Genomic DNA, 20,974 nt, shown 5'->3' on the forward strand with positions numbered 1-20,974 from the left:
GGCGCAGGGTAGCAGGAAACTCTCCGCACACTCACTGGACCTGGGCTAGGACTGGGTCATTGATTTTTTTTTTGGAGCCACATTTTATCTGCTTTGTTACTTCTGCTCTTACCATTTCAGAGATACCACGTGGGTGGCTTTCAAGTCGTTCTACCTCATTTTCTCCTGGGTTTGCATTTGGTGAGCTGGAAGTCTAGAGTTGAATCTTGCTTCCTTGTGGTCTCATTTTCTTTCTTTTTTTTAAAGTTTAATTTCTATATTGATGCTTATAAATTGCTTATGGCAGGTAGCTTTATTGCTAGTGTTTAGAACACTTCCGAAATAACTACTTCTGAGCGATGTCTTCTAGATACAGCTGGCTTTTGGATTTTAGGTCTGTTGCAAGATCCTACCTCTTTAATTTATTGGGAATGAGAAGTTTCTGCCTATTTCATCTAACCCCTGGTTCTTGGCACTGGCTTGTAATATTATTTATGACTCTCGACTCTCAGGCAATCTGAGTCTTGCCATTATAAACAGCAGCAACTGGTTAGAACAATTCTATCCCCTTGGCTTAATACTAAATCAGTAATAAACATTAAAAACATTTGTCATTTGCCTAGAAATTGAGAAACTGTGGTAACTATTAATTTGCTACCTTTAACCATAAATTTATGGTTATATAACAAAGTCTAAAATAACCCCAAAAAATGTATGCAGTATGGTATTTTTGCCCTTGGAGCAGAAAATTTGAAATGGTTTACATGGAAAAGTAGAGAAATAGAAGAAGAGATTAGAAAGAAATCTGGTGTAGAATGGAAGATTATACAAACATTGGGCAATTGGTGAAGAAGGAAGAAGGGAAAGAGAAGGCACAAATAAAATCCTGAAAGGAACAGCAACAAAAACCTAGGAACAATGTTCACATTCGTATAAAAATAAGAGTAACCAAGTAAAAAAAACAAAAGGAATAAAAAATATCCAGTACAGGGCATGTCTATGCTGTCACTGGTAGACAGAGTGGGCAGACAGAGTCCATATCTGTGTTGATTAATTCCAGCAAGCTGGTCCTAGATGTATAGCTGAGTAGTAGATAATCCCAGAAAGCCTGCACCTTTAGTTCCACTAAAGTTCAGGCTGCTTTCTGGCTGTGAGGTTGAAACCTGGTTTGTTCAACCTGCCACTCTTAGTGTGCCTCCTGCCAGTTTGAACTCAGGTCACTGCTGATTTGAACTCTCCCTCCTAGTCTCCTTGAGACTCGTTGACCTCCTACCAACTTGACCTTGATTCCACCTCACCCTAACCCTGGAGCCAACCTGTATGTAGCTGCTCTGAGCTCAGTTAGCCCCTTTCCAAAATGGATGCTGACCAGTTGCCCTCTCCTGGGGGACATCCAGCCCCGAATAACTCACCAGCCACTGCAGTCTGCTGCATCATCTACTCAGTGCATTTCTCCATGTAGGCCTCTATGGTTGCCAATAATCACCAGGCATCTTCAGGTTCTTTTTGTTTTTGTTTTTGCGGAACCGGGGATTGAACTCAGGCCTTTGCACTTAGCCAGGGAAGCGCTTATTCCACTGAGCCATCTCCCCAGCCCCCAACCATCTCCCCAGCCCCCACATCTTCAGGTTTGAGCCACCACTCCCATGTGTCACATTAGTGCTTAGGGAAAAGCTCGGCTTGCCACCTCCTTCTGCATCATTTGCTGGCTTAATGGACTTCAATTCTTGCTTCAAATCTTTGCTGAGTTCCAGGGGACCTACTTCTCCCTTCTCTTTCTCATAATGCTGTATTCTGGCATCTGGACACCACATCTCAGAGGCACTGTTAACTCTACTGTTTACCACTGTACCATCTCTCCAGATGTCTCCTTTATTATTTTTTTTTTAAATTGAATTTTATACCTTTTGCCAAGTGCATCCCAGTGTTACTCAATGCATGCCTGTCTTTGGACAGTCTACAATAGCCATCAGTAGAAAACTTTATCTTTAGCAAGTACCAGTTCAGGCATTAACTTGAAGTAAATGTTTTGTGTGCACTTACTTAGTGTTTTTAAGTACATCTAGTTCTCTATGCCTTGTATATTTTCTGTTGAACAAGTTGCTAAAAGGCTATTTCAGGAATCCTTTCCAAATATATCCCCTTTTCCCTCACATATACTTAAGTGTCCCTCCTTTGTGCTTCCAGGATTTAATATGCTTGTGTCTTTCATTACAGTTGTCATACAGAATTGAAATTATGTCTTTATTTATATCTTACTTTCTTGCTTCTGGGACACAATACCCACAACTTAAGGGAGCAAAGGTTTATTTTGACTCATAGTTTGTAGAGGTTTGAGTCCATAGTCCTGTGGCTCCAGGGCAGGCAAGCATGGCAGAGGGGCATGCCAGAGGAGGATTATTCATAGCAAAGTGGTGGGGAGCAGAGAATCAAGGCAGGGAGGAGGGAGAGATATACCCTTACTGGCCACACCCACAGTGACCCATCTCTTTTTTTTTTTACCCATCTCTTAATATTATATTAAGCTGTAAATTCACATGAGGACTAATTCACTAATGAGTGTTGCACACCCATGATGCTGTCACTCCCCAAATCCTCACCTGTGTGAGCACATGAGGTTTTGAGGGGACATCTAGATATAAACAATTACAGTGTATTTTACTCACCTACCAAAACATAATCTCTCTATGGGCAAAGGCTAGGTCTTTCTCATCCATTTTTACCCTCAGTACCTGGTAATGTCGAACACATAGTAGACAACCAATAAGAGATTGTTGAGTAAATAAAGCAGTTTAAGGATTCAAACAGTCTAAGTCTCATTTCACAGGTATAAAAACTTAAGAGTTGGGGCCGGGGAAATTGCTCAGTGGAATAAGTGCTTCCCTGGCAAGCACAAGGGCCTGAGTTCGATCCCCGGTTCCGCAAAAACAAAAACAAAAAAAAAAAACTTACAGTTGATGACTTTAGAAATAGAAACAGGAAATCATAGAGATTAATTGTTCCAACATTCTACAGTGTCCTGTTAAGATTATCATTCATTTTTGCTTGAATACTTTATGAGGGAAGCAACTCATTTCTGTTTCTGAACTACAGGTATTACTAAGGTTATTAGGTTGAATGAAAGACTGCTACCTTAGAATTGCTATTCTTTGTCCTAAATCTGATTTCTGATGCCCCTAGCATTTGAATAAAAATAGCTAATTTTCTTCATTATCATCATGTTAGCCATCTTTAGTTCTTTGTATCATTCTACTCAGTTTTTAGAACATTCACCAGATTGGTTTCTCTCTTTTCAATATGTTCTATTTCATCATTGTTCCTTTTAAAATGTGCTACCCCAAATAACACATAATATTCTTAAGTGTTCTCCTATCACTGAGAAGTTGCATAGAATATACCACTTCCTTTGCTCAGGACATAATAGATTAATTGAGCCTGAGGCACAGTTACCTCTTTGCCTTTACTCATCAAGCCACTAACAAAAGTACCTAATGTTTTTATATGGCTTACTGCTAAGCCATGACTTTACTCCCCATTATGATGCATTTTACCTTTGTCCCTACTTCCTTTCATTTGGTTGAGATGTAATCCATTGTTCTAGTCAGGTGAAGTATTTTTTAATTTTGTTAACCAGTAGATTATCTGTCTCTCCCAACTTCGTGTCATCTGCAAATGTGGTAGGCATACCATTGGTATCCTAAGACATTAGTAAGATGATCAAGTTAGGAAATCTAGTGCTTTATTCTAAAGTTTTGTGAGTATAATATTTCTTTTATATTCTAGGCCAGTAACCATATCAGAAAAGGAAATTAATCTTTCATGATTAGTTTCTGAGCTTTGTGACTCTTAATGAGTCTCTTTTCCCTTGCCTAGGGCTCTGAAACCAGTTAACTGTATTTAGGAAATTGGTTTGGGATTGACATGAAATGATATGTTTATAGTTTGCAGCAACTTTGCTTTCCAGTGCTATTAGAGTTTTCTATAAAAGATCCACCTTTCTTGCTCATTCTTCAAAGATTTTAGATAGAGGTGAAGCTCTACTATACACTGAGAAATAATTTGCAACAGTAGAACTGAGCTTACTTAGAGTAATAAGGTGCTTTTATCTCGATTGCTCTGGGATTCAGTTTCCTAATTCTACAATTTGTTATTCCCTTTCTAGCTATTAATGATCCTAATTGGAGAAAATAATTGAGGAGCCTATTAAGCTATAATATTGTGTACTTAGTCACACAAATGCAGGCCCAGTTTCTTTTTGTTGTTCTTATTCTAAGTATAAATCAAAGAAAATCTTTGTCTCTGATTTTTTTGAAATCTTAGCGCAGTCTAAGGATCAGCCTTTCTGATATTTTCCTTTTAGGGTTTTTCCACTTTTTCTTAGACATATGCCCATGCTATCCCTTCAGTCTCTCCAAGGTGTTTGCCTTTAAAATATTTTTATGGCATATCACCATGGAGATAGACTCAACAACATTTAGACCATGTGAAATTCTAGAGGACAAATAACCTAGTTTCTTGAACACATGAATTGAAGGAAATAAAAGATTGAAGAATAACGTACTAATAGAAAGAGCTAGGTCAACTGATTATAACGTATGGACCTTATTTGATTGAAATGAACTAACTGTAAAAAATTAAGGCAACCTGGGAAATCTTAATGTAGACTAGAGTAAATTATTAAGGCAGACATTGTGGTATATGCCTGTAATCCTAGCATCTTACGCAGCAGGATGGCAAATTCCAACCCAGCCTGGGCAATTTACAAACTTAGCAAGACCCTGTTTCAAAATTTCAAAGAGCTGGAGGTATAGCTCAGTGGAAAAGACCTGACTGGGTTCTATCCCCCATACTGGAAAAAATGTTACATTTTATAATGGTATGATAACTTACATAAGAAAAGCAATCCGTATACTATCCTATGAAATTACCACAGCAACATTTTTAAGGTATGTAAAATTTTAAAACTGGACAAACTATATTTGTACTGAACCCCAGTACCTTGTGTACAAAAGAAAAACTCTTATTAAAATACTCAGTGGATGTGAATTAGAGAAAGCAGCATATGACTTTTTGTTCAAACATGAGCTTTGTGAATGTAAAGTGAATGTTGACTATTGTGTGAAAATAACTCATAAAAATCTCACACACACACACACACACACACACACACAAAATATACTCAGACATAATCTCACCATTTGGGAGGCTGAGACAGGAGGATTGCCTGGGCTACATAGTAAGTTGAATGTCAGTCTGAACTACAGAGGAAATATTTGTCTCAAAAAAACATACATACATAAATACATAAATGTATACATACAACATATAATGAATTAAAATGCTCTTGAAAATTACTGAAAATTGCCTTTATATTCAGAAGCTAGGTAGAAGCCACACTACTTTTAATATTTGATCTGTAAATAATGTAGGTTTTATTTTTAGTGAAATGCTAATATTTAGTTAAAGGAGATTCTATTTTGAAACTACTTCAGAAATTGCTTGTCTTTCATGTTTGAATTTAATAGCACCAGTGATAAACACTATCTTCAATTTTCAAAAATGGTATTGCAAAATGAAAACATTTACTGTGTTTTTATATTGGTTTAGGCAGTGATTTTTTGTTTTGACCTCATAAACAACAAAAGACAAGTAATTCTGTGTTAGTCTAAAAAGCTTTTGAGCCTGGAGAGGTAGCTCAACAGTCTAAGCTCCTGCCTGGCAAGCACAAGCACCTGGGTTCAGTCCCCAGTACCACATGCCGTGCTGGCCCCAGAACCCTGAGACTCTGGGCATGGTGGTGCACGACTGTAATCCCAGCACTGGGGAGGCTGAGATAGGAGGATCACTATGAGTCTGAACTGCATAGTTAGACTCTGTATCAAATAAATAAATTAAAAAATAATAAAGCTTTTGAGCAGCAAAGGAAGCATCAAAGTGAAGAAACACCTATGAATTGGTAGAAAATATTTGTAAACTCACACTATATGGCATTAATATCTATACTGTATTAGGAACTCAAACAACTCAGGAGCAAGAAAATACATAATCTAATTTAAAAAATGAAGATGGGATCTGTGGAGACATTTCTCAAAAGAAGACTAACAAATGACAAATATGTATATGAAAAAGAGAGCAACCACACTAATCATAGGAACAATGTAAATTAAAATCACCATTTGCATATAGAAGATAAATGTGGCTCTTTTTGGCAGTCAGCTAAAACACCTGATCATATTTCTCAAGCTATAATATTCATGGAGAAGACAGGTTTTCCTCCTTCATCTAGGGCATACAAACAAACCCTTATCTCTTCTGATTTTTATGCCTATGTTGCAGATAGACCTCCCTCTCCCTGGCATTTGGCATTCGCATCACGTGGCAATTTAAGCCCCTTCAAAGTTTTTTGAATTTATTTTGTTGTTTGAACTGCACTTGTATTGTTTTAGACATCCATTTTCTGAGGCTTTTTAAAAGTTAGAATAACCTCAGTCCTAATCAGGTCTTCATATACGAGATTTTATTACATAGCAGTATATGTTTGTCAAGGGAACTAAATACTTGGTGTACATTTTTATTTCTCGACATTGACCTTTGCTAGTATACATTTGTATTGACTAGACATTAAAGTTAAAGAGACCCTGTTTTATGACACCAATTTCTTGGGATTTTGTTTTTTGTTTTTACAGTGCTGGTCATCAATTCTAGGGCCTTGTGCATACTAGGCAGCTGCAGTACCACTGAGCTATGCTATCAGCCCTTTTTTCAATTGTTTTTATATAAGTCTTAAAAGTTCTCAAACTAGAATCATCTGATTCGTTTTCTTATCTCTAGTCCAGGTACATAATATTGATACCATAAATATTCAATGAAAAGATTGATTTTCTGTAATGCAAAAGTAATTTTTTATCAAGCTATGTTCTATACCAAATGTCATCTCCCAACTTGGCATATAAAGACCTTGATAGAAGGTCTGTTTCTTTTGGTTCTCCTCCTTGTAACTGAGGAAAAGTCATGGAATCTCTTGGGACCTGTTTCTTTTTCTGTAAAAAGAGGCTATGTTACTGTGTGGTCTTGAAGGAGTTTTTCAACCTGAAGTTGTGTCATTTATAAATATTTTACTTATTCTTAGGAATGGCATATTAATTATTTAGAACTGTTTCTTACTGTATAACTCTAAAGTATAATAGCGAGGGTGCCATTCTGCTTTGTGCATAAAAGCAGTTAACAAACTGCTCCTATTTGGGAAAAAAAAAGAGAAGAGGTAAAAATAATTGGTGAAAAGTTCCTTTTAAAATTACTGTATCTAGAGTAGTCTGTGTTTAAGAATAGCATTTTGCTCTAATAGGAAAAATGAGGGAACAAAAGTGAATCTATGAAAGCAATTAAACATCTAATGAATATGAAAAATTACAGCTACACTAAATATCAAAGAAGCACAGATTAAAACAATAAAAAGGTGTATTTTTACTGCCAGACTAATAAAATTTTAAAATAGCAGTCATTTGTGCAGAAGTACTAAACATACATTTATAGAATAATGGGAATAGACGTTGATACAGCAGTTTTAGGTGGCAATTTGAAAGTGTCTCAAAATTCTAAAAGGTTTATTTGCTTTTTATCTGTACTTCTAGGGAAATTTTATTCATGTAGTTGTACCAAGTTTTTTTTAGAAAAAATTATATATATGGAGAAAGAGAGAAAAAAAACTACAAGAAATGTATACAATAGGAAAAGAAAAACTTGTATATTTTAATAGTAAATTCATTGAGACATCATGAGATTAATACGAGTTACCTTTGGCCTCTACAGTTACAAGAGGTGCTCAAGGTGGTGGCCATCAGCTTCCAGACATTTATTAGTATGGTGAACTGCTCATGTACATACACATTTTTTGACAGACTCTGCAAGACATATAGATGTAGGTATACACAAAAGATACTCACATCTCTAGGCAGTGAAATTACATGTGAATCACTTTAATTTTCTTTTCTTTTTGTTATTCATATTTCCTATATACAAACAAGACCTTTAAATCTCAAAATATACACGTTTTTTAAATGCAGGCTTGTCTTTAATAGTGTGTAAAAATAATTCCTTTTTTACCTGGTCTGTTTACACCTTGCTTTTGTTTCCTAACAGGTCTCCAGGAAAAGTTGGGCTTTCATCATTCAAGGTAAACTTTGCTTTTTCAAGGACATGTTTTTAGAAATTATGTACATCTTTATTCATTTTCTCATAGAACTCATTGTTTTATACCCTTCTTAAACTTTTTGATAATAATTTAATTATATCCTCATCAATATAATTAGGTACTCTAGCAATACCTGATTTACTATTGTGCTCTTAAGAAGGGAACATAAGTATTTTTTATTACCACAAATTTTTATGATTTATAATTTTTTTAATAAAAGAGCACTATACAATATATCTGTATAAATGGATGTGTGAGCTAAAAATGTAATACTAGCATGACAAAAATACAGAGTAAACAAAATATTTGTATACTTCTTGTGGGCACATGTATTGGTATCATCACTACATATAAAAATAAATCCCAGCCATATATCCAAGCAAAAAGTTTGTTATTGAGACATTATGCCACTGAGAGTCTTTTCTTTTCTCTTTTCTTTTTTCTTTTTGGTGCTGATAATGGAACCCATGTTTTGCAGGCACTGTACCACTGAACTATACCCCAGTACCTGAGAAAGAGACATTTTAATTACCAGAATTTTACTGAACAGAACTGCTTATATTGATATGTTGGTACTTGACTGCTTTAAAACTTGTCAAATTTAGTACTCCACACATTTTGATGTGAAATTTTGTTCTGTTTCTCATCATTTCTTGGTACTTGGTGCACAAGCTAGAACATACTGGTGTTGATTGCCTTCTGACTTGCTACCCTTTCCAGCCAAAACAGTTTCACCCGCCATACCAGTTAACAAGAACAGAAGTACTGCTGTATGGGAAATAGAGTATGTCTTGTATTTGCATGTTTCTGTTTATATATGATCTCAAACATGCTCTGATTTTTCAGTTCTAGTATAATTTATTTTACATGCATTGGATAATCATCTCTGAAAAATTGTTGTAAAATAATATGCAATATTCTACAGCAAGAGAAAGGAAAAACAGGCATGAAGTTCAGCACGGGGGGGGGGCAATTCACAGGAACAAGTACACTATGATTCCTTATGTATTAAGTTCAAAAGCATCCCAGATTAAAGAATATATTATTTAGAAGCATATCATTTAGACATCAAACATGGTAAAACTGTGAAGAATGTCAGGGGAATGACAAATACAAAATGTAGGATATCAGTCATCTCTGAGAAGCAGAGACTGTAGTGGAAATGGAGAGCAATACGCAAGAGACTTGAAACCTAGCAGTCATGTTCTTTTACTTAAATTGAATACTTAAGAATGGTTATATTATAGTTTTTTTCTTATATTTTATAACAATTATATTCAACATTTAATGAAAACTAAATTTTAAATGTAATACATATTCTTGGTTAAAATTTGCTCAAGGAAAAATACATATATATATACATATATATATATGTAGTGGAAAATGAAGCTTTTCGTCCTATTTCTCATCCCCTACCCTCCACTTCCAGAGGCAACTACTGTTTGTGCTTGTAGGTTTTAAAAGCCAGTTAGGTCTAAGATATTTTAGATTGAAAATAGATTTGAGGTATTTACTTTACCCCAGTAATTATAGATTGTCCTTAACTGGAATAAAATTAGATAGCAAATGTACATATTTAGTAAGTAAATATGTGGTTGAATATTGTTCCTTATTTATTTTGAAATAATTATAGATTCACAGGAAGATATAAATATAGTACAGAAAGACCCTATGTATCCTTTATCCAGTATAGTATAAAAACGAGGAATTTTATATTGGTACAATTTGAATGTATACTGCTATGTCAGTTTGTGACATGTGTATGTCTGTAACGAAGATGCAGAACTCTGTCATCACCATAAAAAATTCCCTTGTGCTACCCTTTTACTAGCTCTCCGCATTCCCCTAAATCAGTTCTCTGTCTCTGTACTTTTGTTATTTTGAGAGTATTCTATAAATGAAATCATAATATGTTGCCTTTTGAGATGAGTTGAGAGAATTGAGATCCATTGAAGTTGTTGCAGCTATCAAGGATTTGTTCCTTTTACTGCTAAGTAGTATTCTGTGATAAGGATATACTGAAACTATTGAGTATATAGTATAAAAATCTATTAATATTTTTATCAGTATGAAGAAAGGTTTAATATGCTCTCAATTTTTGGTAGTTTTTTTTTCAGTCCAACAGACATGTATACAGACACTGTGTGAGGACTTGTTTGTAAAATAGATGCAGTGTGCTGCAAGAAGATTGGAGGAGAAAGGAAAAAATAGAGCACTCAGGAAAGTACTGTTATCTGGAACCCCAGAAAAAAGTTTTAGGGCAGAGATAGACCTTGTGCTTGCTTTAGCAAATTGGCAGAGGCTTCCATGGGTAGATAGAAAACAATTGGGAAAGCGCTGTATATTAGGAAATTGTGTGAACTAATTAATATATATCCAAAAGGATAGGATGTACTGGGAAAATTAAACTACTAGAGTGACCAATTGAAAATTGTTTATAGTATAATGTTTGAAAAATTAATTGGGACCACATTGTGATGAGATTTGTATATCAGGTTAAGAACTTTGTCCTTCAAAGTTTTGAAACAGGCTATTTAAAGACAGTTGATATGTGTGTTACAGTTGTCCACAACAAGTTTTGTTGTTTGTTTATTTTGTGGAGCTGGGCATTTCTAGGGCCTCACATGTGCTAGGCAGTCAATAGCTCTACCACAGAGCTACAACACCAGCTCTTTTAAATTTTGAGACAGGGTCTTGCTGAATTGCCCAAGTTGGCCTCCGATTTGTGATCTTTCTGCCTCAGTCTCCTGACTAGCTGGGATTACAGCCAAGTGCCATGGCACATGGCCTATAACCAAGGATTTTGCTGGGAAATTAGGATAACTGATAGAAGGGTAAAAGAAAATTTGAAGGAAAAAAAAAACCCTTAAAGCTGTTAATTTTATGTCAAGATGAGAAACCCCAAAGAAGGGAATAGCTTTGTAAATAATTGGTGATTGTTTTCCTTTTTTAAGTTTTTCAGTGGAAAGGAATAGCAGTCACATTTCTAGTATTTTTTTTAAGTGTCACTTCAGGCTGGGTGTTATGTTTGAGTCCACCATGAGCTACTTAGTAAGTTCAAGGCTACCCTGAACAATATTGCAATACCCTGTCTCAAAAAATATATATATATATATTTGATTCATTCGTTACTCAGTTTCCTAATCCCTCACTATTAAAAGATAGAAGTGACCTGACTGGGGAGTTGTGGAGCACTTTTTGAGACATGGTTTCACTATGCCTTTCAGGCTGCCTATAAACTCATTTTGTAGCCCAGACTGGTCCCAAACTCACAGCAATCCTCCCACTTCAGCCTCCTGAGTGCTGGAATTACAAATGTGGGCCATCACACCCAGCTCTGATCTTTTTTAATAAGTAATGTTTTTAGCTTAAATTTTAACAGTTGTGAAGATATTTGTAAGTATAGATCAATTTTACAGAAATTCATTGTGAATATAAACTTTGAAAAACTTTTTGGTCATGCTTACTAAAATTAAAAAGTTCAAATCTTATAACCAGATGTGAAGAAAATACAAGCAACCAGCATAACTGTGGTGTGAATTTTAAAAAAATAAATTATCTCTTGTACCTTTTAAGGAAACATGTCCTGATACTGTGATAGGTGGAGGTTATAGAAATGACCTTATGGGGAAAAGCTAGACATAAGAGTACTGAATTTTAGTAATGGAGCAGCCCGCATCCAGGAAGTGGTAAAAAATGAAGACTGGCTCAAGTTTAATAAATTGGTGCTGGTTGTCTGCAGACACATGCTTGTTTACATTGCTTTATCCCCAGAGCCAGAATGAGGTGTTAGAAAGACTTGGACTCTACATTACTGGAAGAAAATTATACTTGAATGAACATATCTTTATATCTGAATGAAATCTTCAGATAACTTCTCTGAAGATCAGGTCCTCTGGCAAGTATATCAATCCTGGAAATTTGTGAATTATCAGCAGTTTACCTTATAAAAGTTGCTATGTTTCAAAAGTTCAAAGTCTAAGAGAATTTTGTTTTAGTCAAATAAAACTTTTGGTGCTTAGTAGTTTTGGTTGGCATAAGTATCTTAACTGTTGTCTTTGTAAGTGCTTAATTAAAACAAATTACATTGGGGTCCATAAATTATTAATGTGTATTTCTGTGTAGCTTAATTTAGGGAAAATATCCTTGAATTATATTATAAAATACTTATGCTATTCCTGATACTAAATATTCTTGAAGGATAATTATATTAGAATTCTTCATTTATAGGCTGGTTGAAAGTTTCCCTTGGGGCTGGGGAGATGGCTTAGTGGAATAAGCACTTCCCTGGCAAATGCAAGGGCCTGATTTCAATCCCCAGTTCCGCCAAACAAGAGTTTCTCTTATATACATTAACTGTTATTAATGATAATGAGCTTTCAAGTTATTGATTAGTTTTGATTAGATTTTCTTTAAAACCAGTAATCAATTAAAGAATACATAAATATAAGAGATATGTACTAACTGGAAAAATAAAAAAAAGTATGGGTTGTTCAGAATTCACCTTAGATAACTCAGTGGACTAAGCACATGCTTAGGCAAGCGAAGGGACTGCGGAGGATCACTGGGAGTCTGAGCTGCATAGTGAAACCCTGTACCAAATACATTAAAACAAAAAGCCAAAATTCAGGGCAACCTGCTTGGGTCCCCCTTCTGTCTCTCTCTCGGGCTGAAGCTTTCTTTCAACCCCAGTAAATATTTGCTCTTAATCTCCAAAAAAAAAAAAAAGCCAAAATTCATTCAGCATATGATTACCTGTTCCCATGTCCTGGGCAAATAGTGGTAGACATAACCAATAAGATCATGGAGTTTGTATTCTAGTGGAATAGGAAATAAATAGAGAAAAACTAAGTAAATAAGATTGTTTCAAGATGGTCCAGAAAGACTTTTCTTATAAAATAACACTTGGACTTTCACCTATAGGAAAGAACCTTCCAGTTGGCCTGAGTATGATTGATCGGTGAGGGAAATGAGAAGTGTAGAAATACCAAGACATAGGCTCTCTACTATCTGTCTATCTAGAGGCTGTTGTCACGTTAACCCCTCATGAGCTATTTTGGAGTTTGGAATTTACCTTAATAGTTAAGATTCCATGAAACGTTTTTTTGTTTCCTCTAGAAGAATCTGTAAAAGATTAGTAGACTTCCTCCAAATGCTGGGGAGGAATTCAGTGAAGCAAATTTTTCATGTCAGAGTCCTTTGGAAATTTCACTGGCACATGAAATCTGTTAGCATAATCTCTGACCATTTTTTATCAAGGGGTCTATCATGATCATCTCTTGATACTTATTTATGTAAGTGTTACCTTAATACTTACGCACATCCTTATATGTCTTGGGTTATTTATCTGTAAAGTATGGTATTGGTGAGTCCTATAGTGGATGCCATTCTCTTGCAAGGTGTTATAGTACTCAGCTAAAAGAAAGAGCAAGAGACAAAATGGCAGTGCAACAGGGATCTGGGATGACCAGTTCATGGGGAACAAAAGGCTACCAGGCACCCAGAGTCTCCACATTTATTGTTTGAGGAAAATGGTGAGGGGATTATAGAATAACTCAGAGGGTGGTAGTTTTATGCAAATAAGGATCTTTATGTTGATGAGATTGGTGGGGAGAGATGGTAAGTTAATAGCTTGTCCTTTCCCCTTGGTTCTTAAGGAGCCAGTTTGTCTTCAGCTGATGTAATTTAGCCCTGGGGCATCACAGCATCACAGGACCTGTGAGTCTTCAACTGTGGCTGGGGGCACATGGAGTTATGTTTCCGCATACCATATTGAGCTCCCAGGCAGGATATTAGGCCTTGGACAAGCCTTAATCATGATTTAATTATGAAATGATTTTCCCAAAAAAATTACCCTATATAGAATTGAGGGCCTTTCTATTTGGTTACAGTGACTTTCCTCTAACAAGATCTGTGATACACACCAAGAACACTGAATTGTTTTCTCAGTATTACTAGTCACATTTTCAAGTTTCTATAATTTTTAATATTTTATTAATATACCTTTGTAGTACACGATTACATGGAGAGTTGCTACATATATGTAACAGCTGTACTTCTAAAAATGTGAATAAAATTGAAGATGGAAATGAATATTTTGTTATATTTACAATGTGTGATTGTGTTATTTTGCTCTAATTTTCCTTATAGAACTGTAATACCAATTTCTACCCACCTTCTTTAACCTCCCAAATATATATATATATGTACGTATGTGTATATAAATGTATACGTAGATATATATGTATTTTTGGTGGGTTTAAACTTTTCGTCTGTTACTATTTTGTGGCTTTACATCTAGTTAAGTCTTGGATTTCTTTCCTGTAAAGCATATAGAGTTATTTTCAGAGAACAATATGTTTCTCTGTGTTACATGTTTTTGAATTTACACATATTTATGGAGTGTTACTATTGGGGAAATATTTCTGATTCAACCACTTCACTAAATCTTTTATTCTTTTCAGCTGCAAAGGTGCATAGTTCTTATCTTTTATTACAATTTTTCAATGTTAAAAAGCTGGGCAAATTTTTACATTTAAGGATACATATCCTATTGCAGTTACAAAATAAAATTGCTGATTGTTAATTTTCATATATAAATCATGTTGTGCTTGTTGACATAAAATCTCTGGGAATCACTATATAAAGGTATAAACACTTTATGGTTCTTTGGTTTACTAATGCCATATTTTCTCATATGTACCCCTTTAAAGCAAAATTTTAAAGAAAGGGTGTCAACATTTGGTTTCTATTTGTTTTCTTTTTTAAAACAGGAAACAGAGAACACTGCACACAAAGTTGGAAATGAGTCCCCTGTACAAGAATTGAAACAAGATGTGTCTAAAAAGGTTTGAAAGATAATGTCAATATTAGTTTATAGCAGACATCACATTTACATGTTACAGTGAAACAGAATTTTTTCTGTATTCTTTTACTATAGTACCTGAACATGGTGAATCGTCAGTGAATATTTCTGGAATCAGTTGAATTTGTGGTTGAAGTTATATCTGGCTTTGTTTTACAAATTGTTTTCATACTCTTAATCATAACTTATCCTTGAAACAGTACTTTTAAAAATTGATTTATGGTTGTATTTTCTTAGAACAAACCATAGCTACTTCAGTACAGCAAATCCTGATGTGTTCAGGAGTCACTGCTTCCAAGAAGTCCTTACTGTAATAGTGTCTTTGATACCATTTAAACAATCAATGCTGTGAAGCAGCAGAGGTTGTTTTATTAGAAAAGATAGTACAAGATAAATATATTGTAAATGGGCAGTTGTCAGTACCGAGATAAAACTCAAGGAATAAGACAGTGTATGTGTATTCATTCACTTACAAAACTTTTGAGTGTTTTCTCCACCTGAGGCTCTCTTCTAACCAGTGAGTTCGTGGTATCCACCAAAATAACACATTGTCTACCTCCGCATTTCTTTAACAGCAGTACTTTTGACATGCTGGGCAGGATAATTAACCTTGTGAAGGGAAGGGGTAACTGTTGTATGTGTTGTGGAATTCTTTTACCTGCCAAAATACTAGTAGCACCCTCCCAACCCCATCCTAACAGCCAAAAATGTCTCCAGATACCATGGGGAGGGGTTAGGGCAAGATCCACCCCCCAAGGAAAATGATTATGCCACCCTTACATAATTTAGAAATACAGTGGACTGTGGATTTTAATGTTGGTAATACTTTGAAATTCCTTTCAAAGAAAAGCTTCCCTTTTAGGAAAAGTGGTAGCATCATATGTTAGTATATATAATAGGAATTGAGCCATTTTAAACAAGGAACTTCTCACAATTGAAACAGCTGTCTTGGTTTTTTGGGACTTCCTTCTGGTTCTCACTCCTTTGCATTCTTTTCTAAACTAATTGTAGCATAGGCAGTTTTGTATTTTGTCTTTTACCAATTCCAGCTATACCATTTTAATATTTAGTTTTCATTTGGTGTATCAGTTTCAATCAGACAATGATACAATATATCTAGGTATTTTTGATTATAGAAACTATCTTGTGTTTTTCCACTATAGTTGTCTTTCTCTTTTTAAGAATTTTTTTCTTAGTTAACCATTTGTAACTTACACATTTGTATTTTATCCTATCTATAGTAAGTGATAAAAATAAATAATTGTTAAGGAGCTTTTAGGAGCTAAATAGTGAAACACACTGTGGGATAGTAAGAGGCTTAATACTTAAGTTATCACTTTTTAAGTCATAGCCTTTTCAGCTGAAGTATGTATTTAGTATTAATGGTGAAAATTGTGGAGATTGAGACCTTTTCCCAAAATAAACAAAATTTTGAAAAGGGCTGAGGAAATAAAGTAAAGAAAAATAAAATACTGTGAACTAGGATGCTCCTGAAGTAGCTTACATTTTGGTAGTAAAAATTTGATAAGCATACAACTCAATATAGAAAGTGTTCACATAAAGTTAGAAAGTATAAGAATTTGAAGGAGACTTGCTCTACTTGAAAATAGGAATGGGGAAGACTTCATGGAGAAAATAGCATCTAAACTGGTTCTTTTTCCTTTTCCTTTTTTCTTTCTTTTTTTCTTTTTTTGGGGAGGGTCTTTTTTGAGACAGAGTCTCACTATGCAGCTCAGGCTGGCCTTAAGCTCACTTTGTAGCCCAGGTTGGTCTTGAACTCCCAGTGATACTCCTGCCTGTGCCTCCCAAGTGCTGGGATTGCTGGGATTGCTGGTGTGTGCCACCACACCCAACTCTAAACTGGTTCTTGATGAATACATTTAGGCCAGCAGAGATGAGAGAGAGGAAAGACATTACTAAAGACATGGAGATGGGAAATGTGTGTGTCTTGAGGTTGAATCTAGTTAGGCCTGGATTATGGGAATACTTTATGTCATATTGATATATCTGGGTTTTAATTATGACCACTGAGAGAGAAAGGGAGCTTTTTTAAGCAAACACTAATTTAGCATGATCATTTCAATGTTGGTCTTGGTTCTCACTGTTCTCTTGGTCTTTTACTCTTCATTATCTCCTAAAACCCAGGAAAAATGACAAGGCCAGGCATTGTATATAGATACCATGAAACCATATAAGAAAATCTGAAAATGGGCTTTCCTCTCTAGGAATTAATTTTCTTGTGTGGAGAAAATGAATATTCAGAGCTAGCCCATGTATTCCTTCTCTACATTGTGATTCATACTACAACTAATAGAATGATAGAAGTTTAAAGGAGAGATTCTGAGGTAGGGGATCAAGGAAGACATTTTCATTGATTTAGACTCCTGTTGTATCATGGACTTTGACAGAGTGATCACATCATACCTTTGTACTCACCTATCCTCACTTTGCCCACTCATGTCCCCATCACTCTCCGCAGATAATCTTGTTTCCTACTTCATACAAGCATGAAAGGCTAAAAACTATGAGTCTGTTCCTTACATCATTTCTCAATTCTCCTGCCTGCAAACATGTTTGCAACTTTTATCACTTTTTCATGTCATCCATTGCTGAGAATTTAGTATTCTTTTTGAGTTTTTTTCCCTGTCCAAGTAGCATTATGTTATACAAAGAACACTGGGTTTTTAAGAAAGACCTTGATAAACATTTTGGTCATGTATCTTTCTAGCTGTGGAACACTGGGCAAATTCTTAATACTTTTACATCAGATTCATACTTTGTAGAAAGAAGATAGATATTCCATTTATTTTGTGTGATGATAAAATGAATATATATTATATATATTATATATATTATATATATAATATATATATGGCATAATATACAATAGGCCTTCTTTCCTTCAACACTTTGCTCTATTTTCCCTTCAGCTTATAAAAATGCTGGGTGACTTTCTTTGTAACCTGTTCTATTTATACCCTATTCTTTTCTCCCCTTTCGGTGCTAGGGCTCAAACATAAGGTCTCATAAATATTAGATAGATGTGAGTCTTTGAAAACCTTGTCTCTAGGTCTTCACTTTTATTCATTCACAGTTTTGTTTTTTCATTTTTCAATGCTGGGGATTAAATAAAGGGCCTTGAACAATGCTAGGCAAGTATTTTGAATGGAATACATCCCAAGGTCTTTTTATTTTACTTTGAGACAGTATGTCACTATGTTTCCCAAACTGGCCTCAAAGTTTCAATTTCCCTGTTTCACCTTCTTGAGTAGTTGAGATTACAGAAATGCCTGGCGGCTTGTCCATTCTAAAGCCTGTCGTAATCCGATTTCTGTTATCACTAAGGTCCTCATTGCTCAGTAACCACTTAATGGTAAAATGAGGTCTGCTTTAGTTAGTATTCCTTTGGCAAGAGTGAGATAATTTCTAGAATTAAAAACTAATATATCAAATATGCTGGAAAATCAGGGATAATTATTACTGGGTAATAGTGATATGCCATTCAGGTTAGCTAGATCAGGGTGGTTCTGTGATACATTCTAGTATGTTAATTGCTGGAACCAAGGTAAGAAGACAGAAGTTGAGGTTTCCTCTTATAATATCAAGAACTCTTGACTCCCTGGGTTTATACACATTGCATCACTTACCAGCTCCTATAACCTTGGACAAAGCACTTGATCCTTCTGTCTTAGTTCCCTTGTTTGTAAAATGATGACTGCAGGTGTTTAACCTCATAAGGTTTTATAAAGATTAGAATACCTTGTTTTAAGAGCATTGCCTGGCACACAACTAAATATTATATAATATTTAGCTATAGATATATTCTTGTAAGTTCTTTAATTTTAAAACTACTTTTTAACCTCTCATTAGATAATTGAAAGTATTATTGAGGAGAGTCAGAAAGTACTACAGCATGAAGATGACTCTTTGGGTTCCAAAGGAAAGGGACTTTCTGATCAAGCTACTGCCAGTCCTGTTGTGGCTGATACTGATCTTAGCAATATACCTGGACTTCTAGCCATAGATCAAGAATTACAGAAAGATTCCAAAAAGCCAGAGAGTGACAATGCATTGGAAAAAACTGAATTAGAATCAAAAGAATGTTTTCCTTCTGATGATGCCTGTGAGAAGTCAATAGATGAAACCACTAAGTTAACTGAAATAAATTCAGCAGAGCAGCTTAATGTGCCTGAAAGAGAAACAGAAGTATTGAACAAGGAAACAGTGGAAGTCAAACAAAGTGATGTTCTGGATCCTGCAACATCAGACTCTTTACCTACTAAAGATTTTGCTGCTGTAGAAGAGATGGCTCCTGCCAAACCCCCAAGACACATCACTTCAGAACCTGATATAGTAGCTAGTACAAAGAAGCCTGTTCCAGCCCGTCCACCCCCTCCAGCTAATTTCCCACCTCCTCGACCTCCACCTCCCTCTCGACCTGCTCCACCGCCAAGAAAAAAGAAAAGTGAATTGGAATTTGAGGCTCTTAAAACACCTGATGTTGATGGCAAGTATTAATTGAGTTATAAATATTTTGGTGGGAAGATTTGGGAATTGAAACTTTAACATTATGCTTTTGTTTCAGGTTTTGCTAAGTAGAACCACACTAGTGTCCAAGTTATAAAAATTATTTCTTTAAAAATAGATAAAAAGGGCTGGGGAAGTAGCTCAGCAGCATAAGCGCCTGCCTGCAAAGTACAAGGTCGCAAATTTGGTCCCCAGTACTGCATGCCACGCTGACCCCAGGGCCCTGGGTATACCATGCTGGCTCTGAAACTAGATGTGGTGGTATACACATGTAATCGCAGTGCTGGGGAGGCTGTGAGAGGAGGATCATGATGAGTCTGAACTACAGAGCAAGACCCTGTGTCAAAAAATTAAAAATAGACAAAAAGTCATTTTACATTAGTGATGTTATATTATTATTATTAAATATTTTAGCACACTCCACTCTTTCAGATCTATTATCATCTGAGAAAATAGTGTGGCATGGTGAAAAAGACATGGGATTTGGAGAGTTAAGGTCTAAATTCAAATCCTGCATCTGTGAATATATGAACCTCAGTAGTCTATTTCTTTCTGGTTTTGCTAAAGATACATGGTCTTTGCTGTGTTGCTTAGGCTGCTCTTGAATTCCTAGGTTCAATCATTTCTCTCACCTTAGCCTCTGTAGCATTAGAACTATGGTTGTGTGTAGCACCCCTTTTGGCTAATGCTATTTATTCTTGAGAAAGTTAAATAACATTAATTCAAACCATGATTTCCATATATAGAAAAAGAATAGTAAGGGCCACTTTCTTCACAGCCTTGTTGTAAGAATCAAAGTTAAGGCACCTTTAATATGTATGGCCTGATAGAAATACTAGTTGTTGTTCTTGTTATTATTATTGTTGTTGCAGTACCGAAAGAAAATATTTCATCTGATTCTCTCCTAACTACAAACATGGCTTCAGAGAGTGCAGCCAGAGATTCTCAGCCTTCTCTTGATTTGGCAAGTGCTACCAGTGGAGATAAAATAGTTACTGCTCAGGTTGGTAAATTAGTGTTATATTCAACACACACAGACTTTATCATACTTTGTACAACTAGCTGATTTTTTGGTTATTGAATCCTCTTTCTTCTGTAAGCTGCTTATTTTCTTGTCCTAAATCTGAGCTCCTTACTTCCCCTTGTGTAACTCTGCTAGTAACTAGCTGAGTGAACCTAACAAGCTACTTAGTATCTGAGTGTTTGTTGCTCTGTTGATAAAATAATAGAAATACCATTCTTGAAGTTGTTTTTTTGGCAAGGACTAAATGAGCTAGTGTGTCAAGTATGTGGAACATAACAGGTATTCAAAAACTGACATGGGGCTGGTGAGATGGCTCAGTGGTCTAAAGCACCTACTTAGAACAAGCTTAGCAAAGCACAGGGACCGCGGTTCAATCCCCCAGCACCAC

General features: G+C 35.4%; 1 protein-coding gene across 1 annotated transcript in view; it reads left to right on the plus strand.

The window, feature by feature from the left end:
- Positions 1-20,974, plus strand: part of Wdr44 (WD repeat domain 44) — a 101,565-nt gene that overhangs the window by 24,790 nt on the left and 55,801 nt on the right. Inside the window, 4 exon segments of the mRNA XM_004645685.2 lie at positions 8,119-8,152; positions 14,944-15,018; positions 18,906-19,542; positions 20,435-20,565. Coding sequence (XP_004645742.1) covers positions 8,119-8,152; positions 14,944-15,018; positions 18,906-19,542; positions 20,435-20,565 — 877 coding nt within the window.

The sequence above is a fragment of the Octodon degus genome, unplaced genomic scaffold (genome assembly GCF_000260255.1).
Source record: "Octodon degus isolate 3935 unplaced genomic scaffold, OctDeg1.0 scaffold00236, whole genome shotgun sequence".
Lineage (NCBI taxonomy): Eukaryota > Metazoa > Chordata > Mammalia > Rodentia > Octodontidae > Octodon > Octodon degus.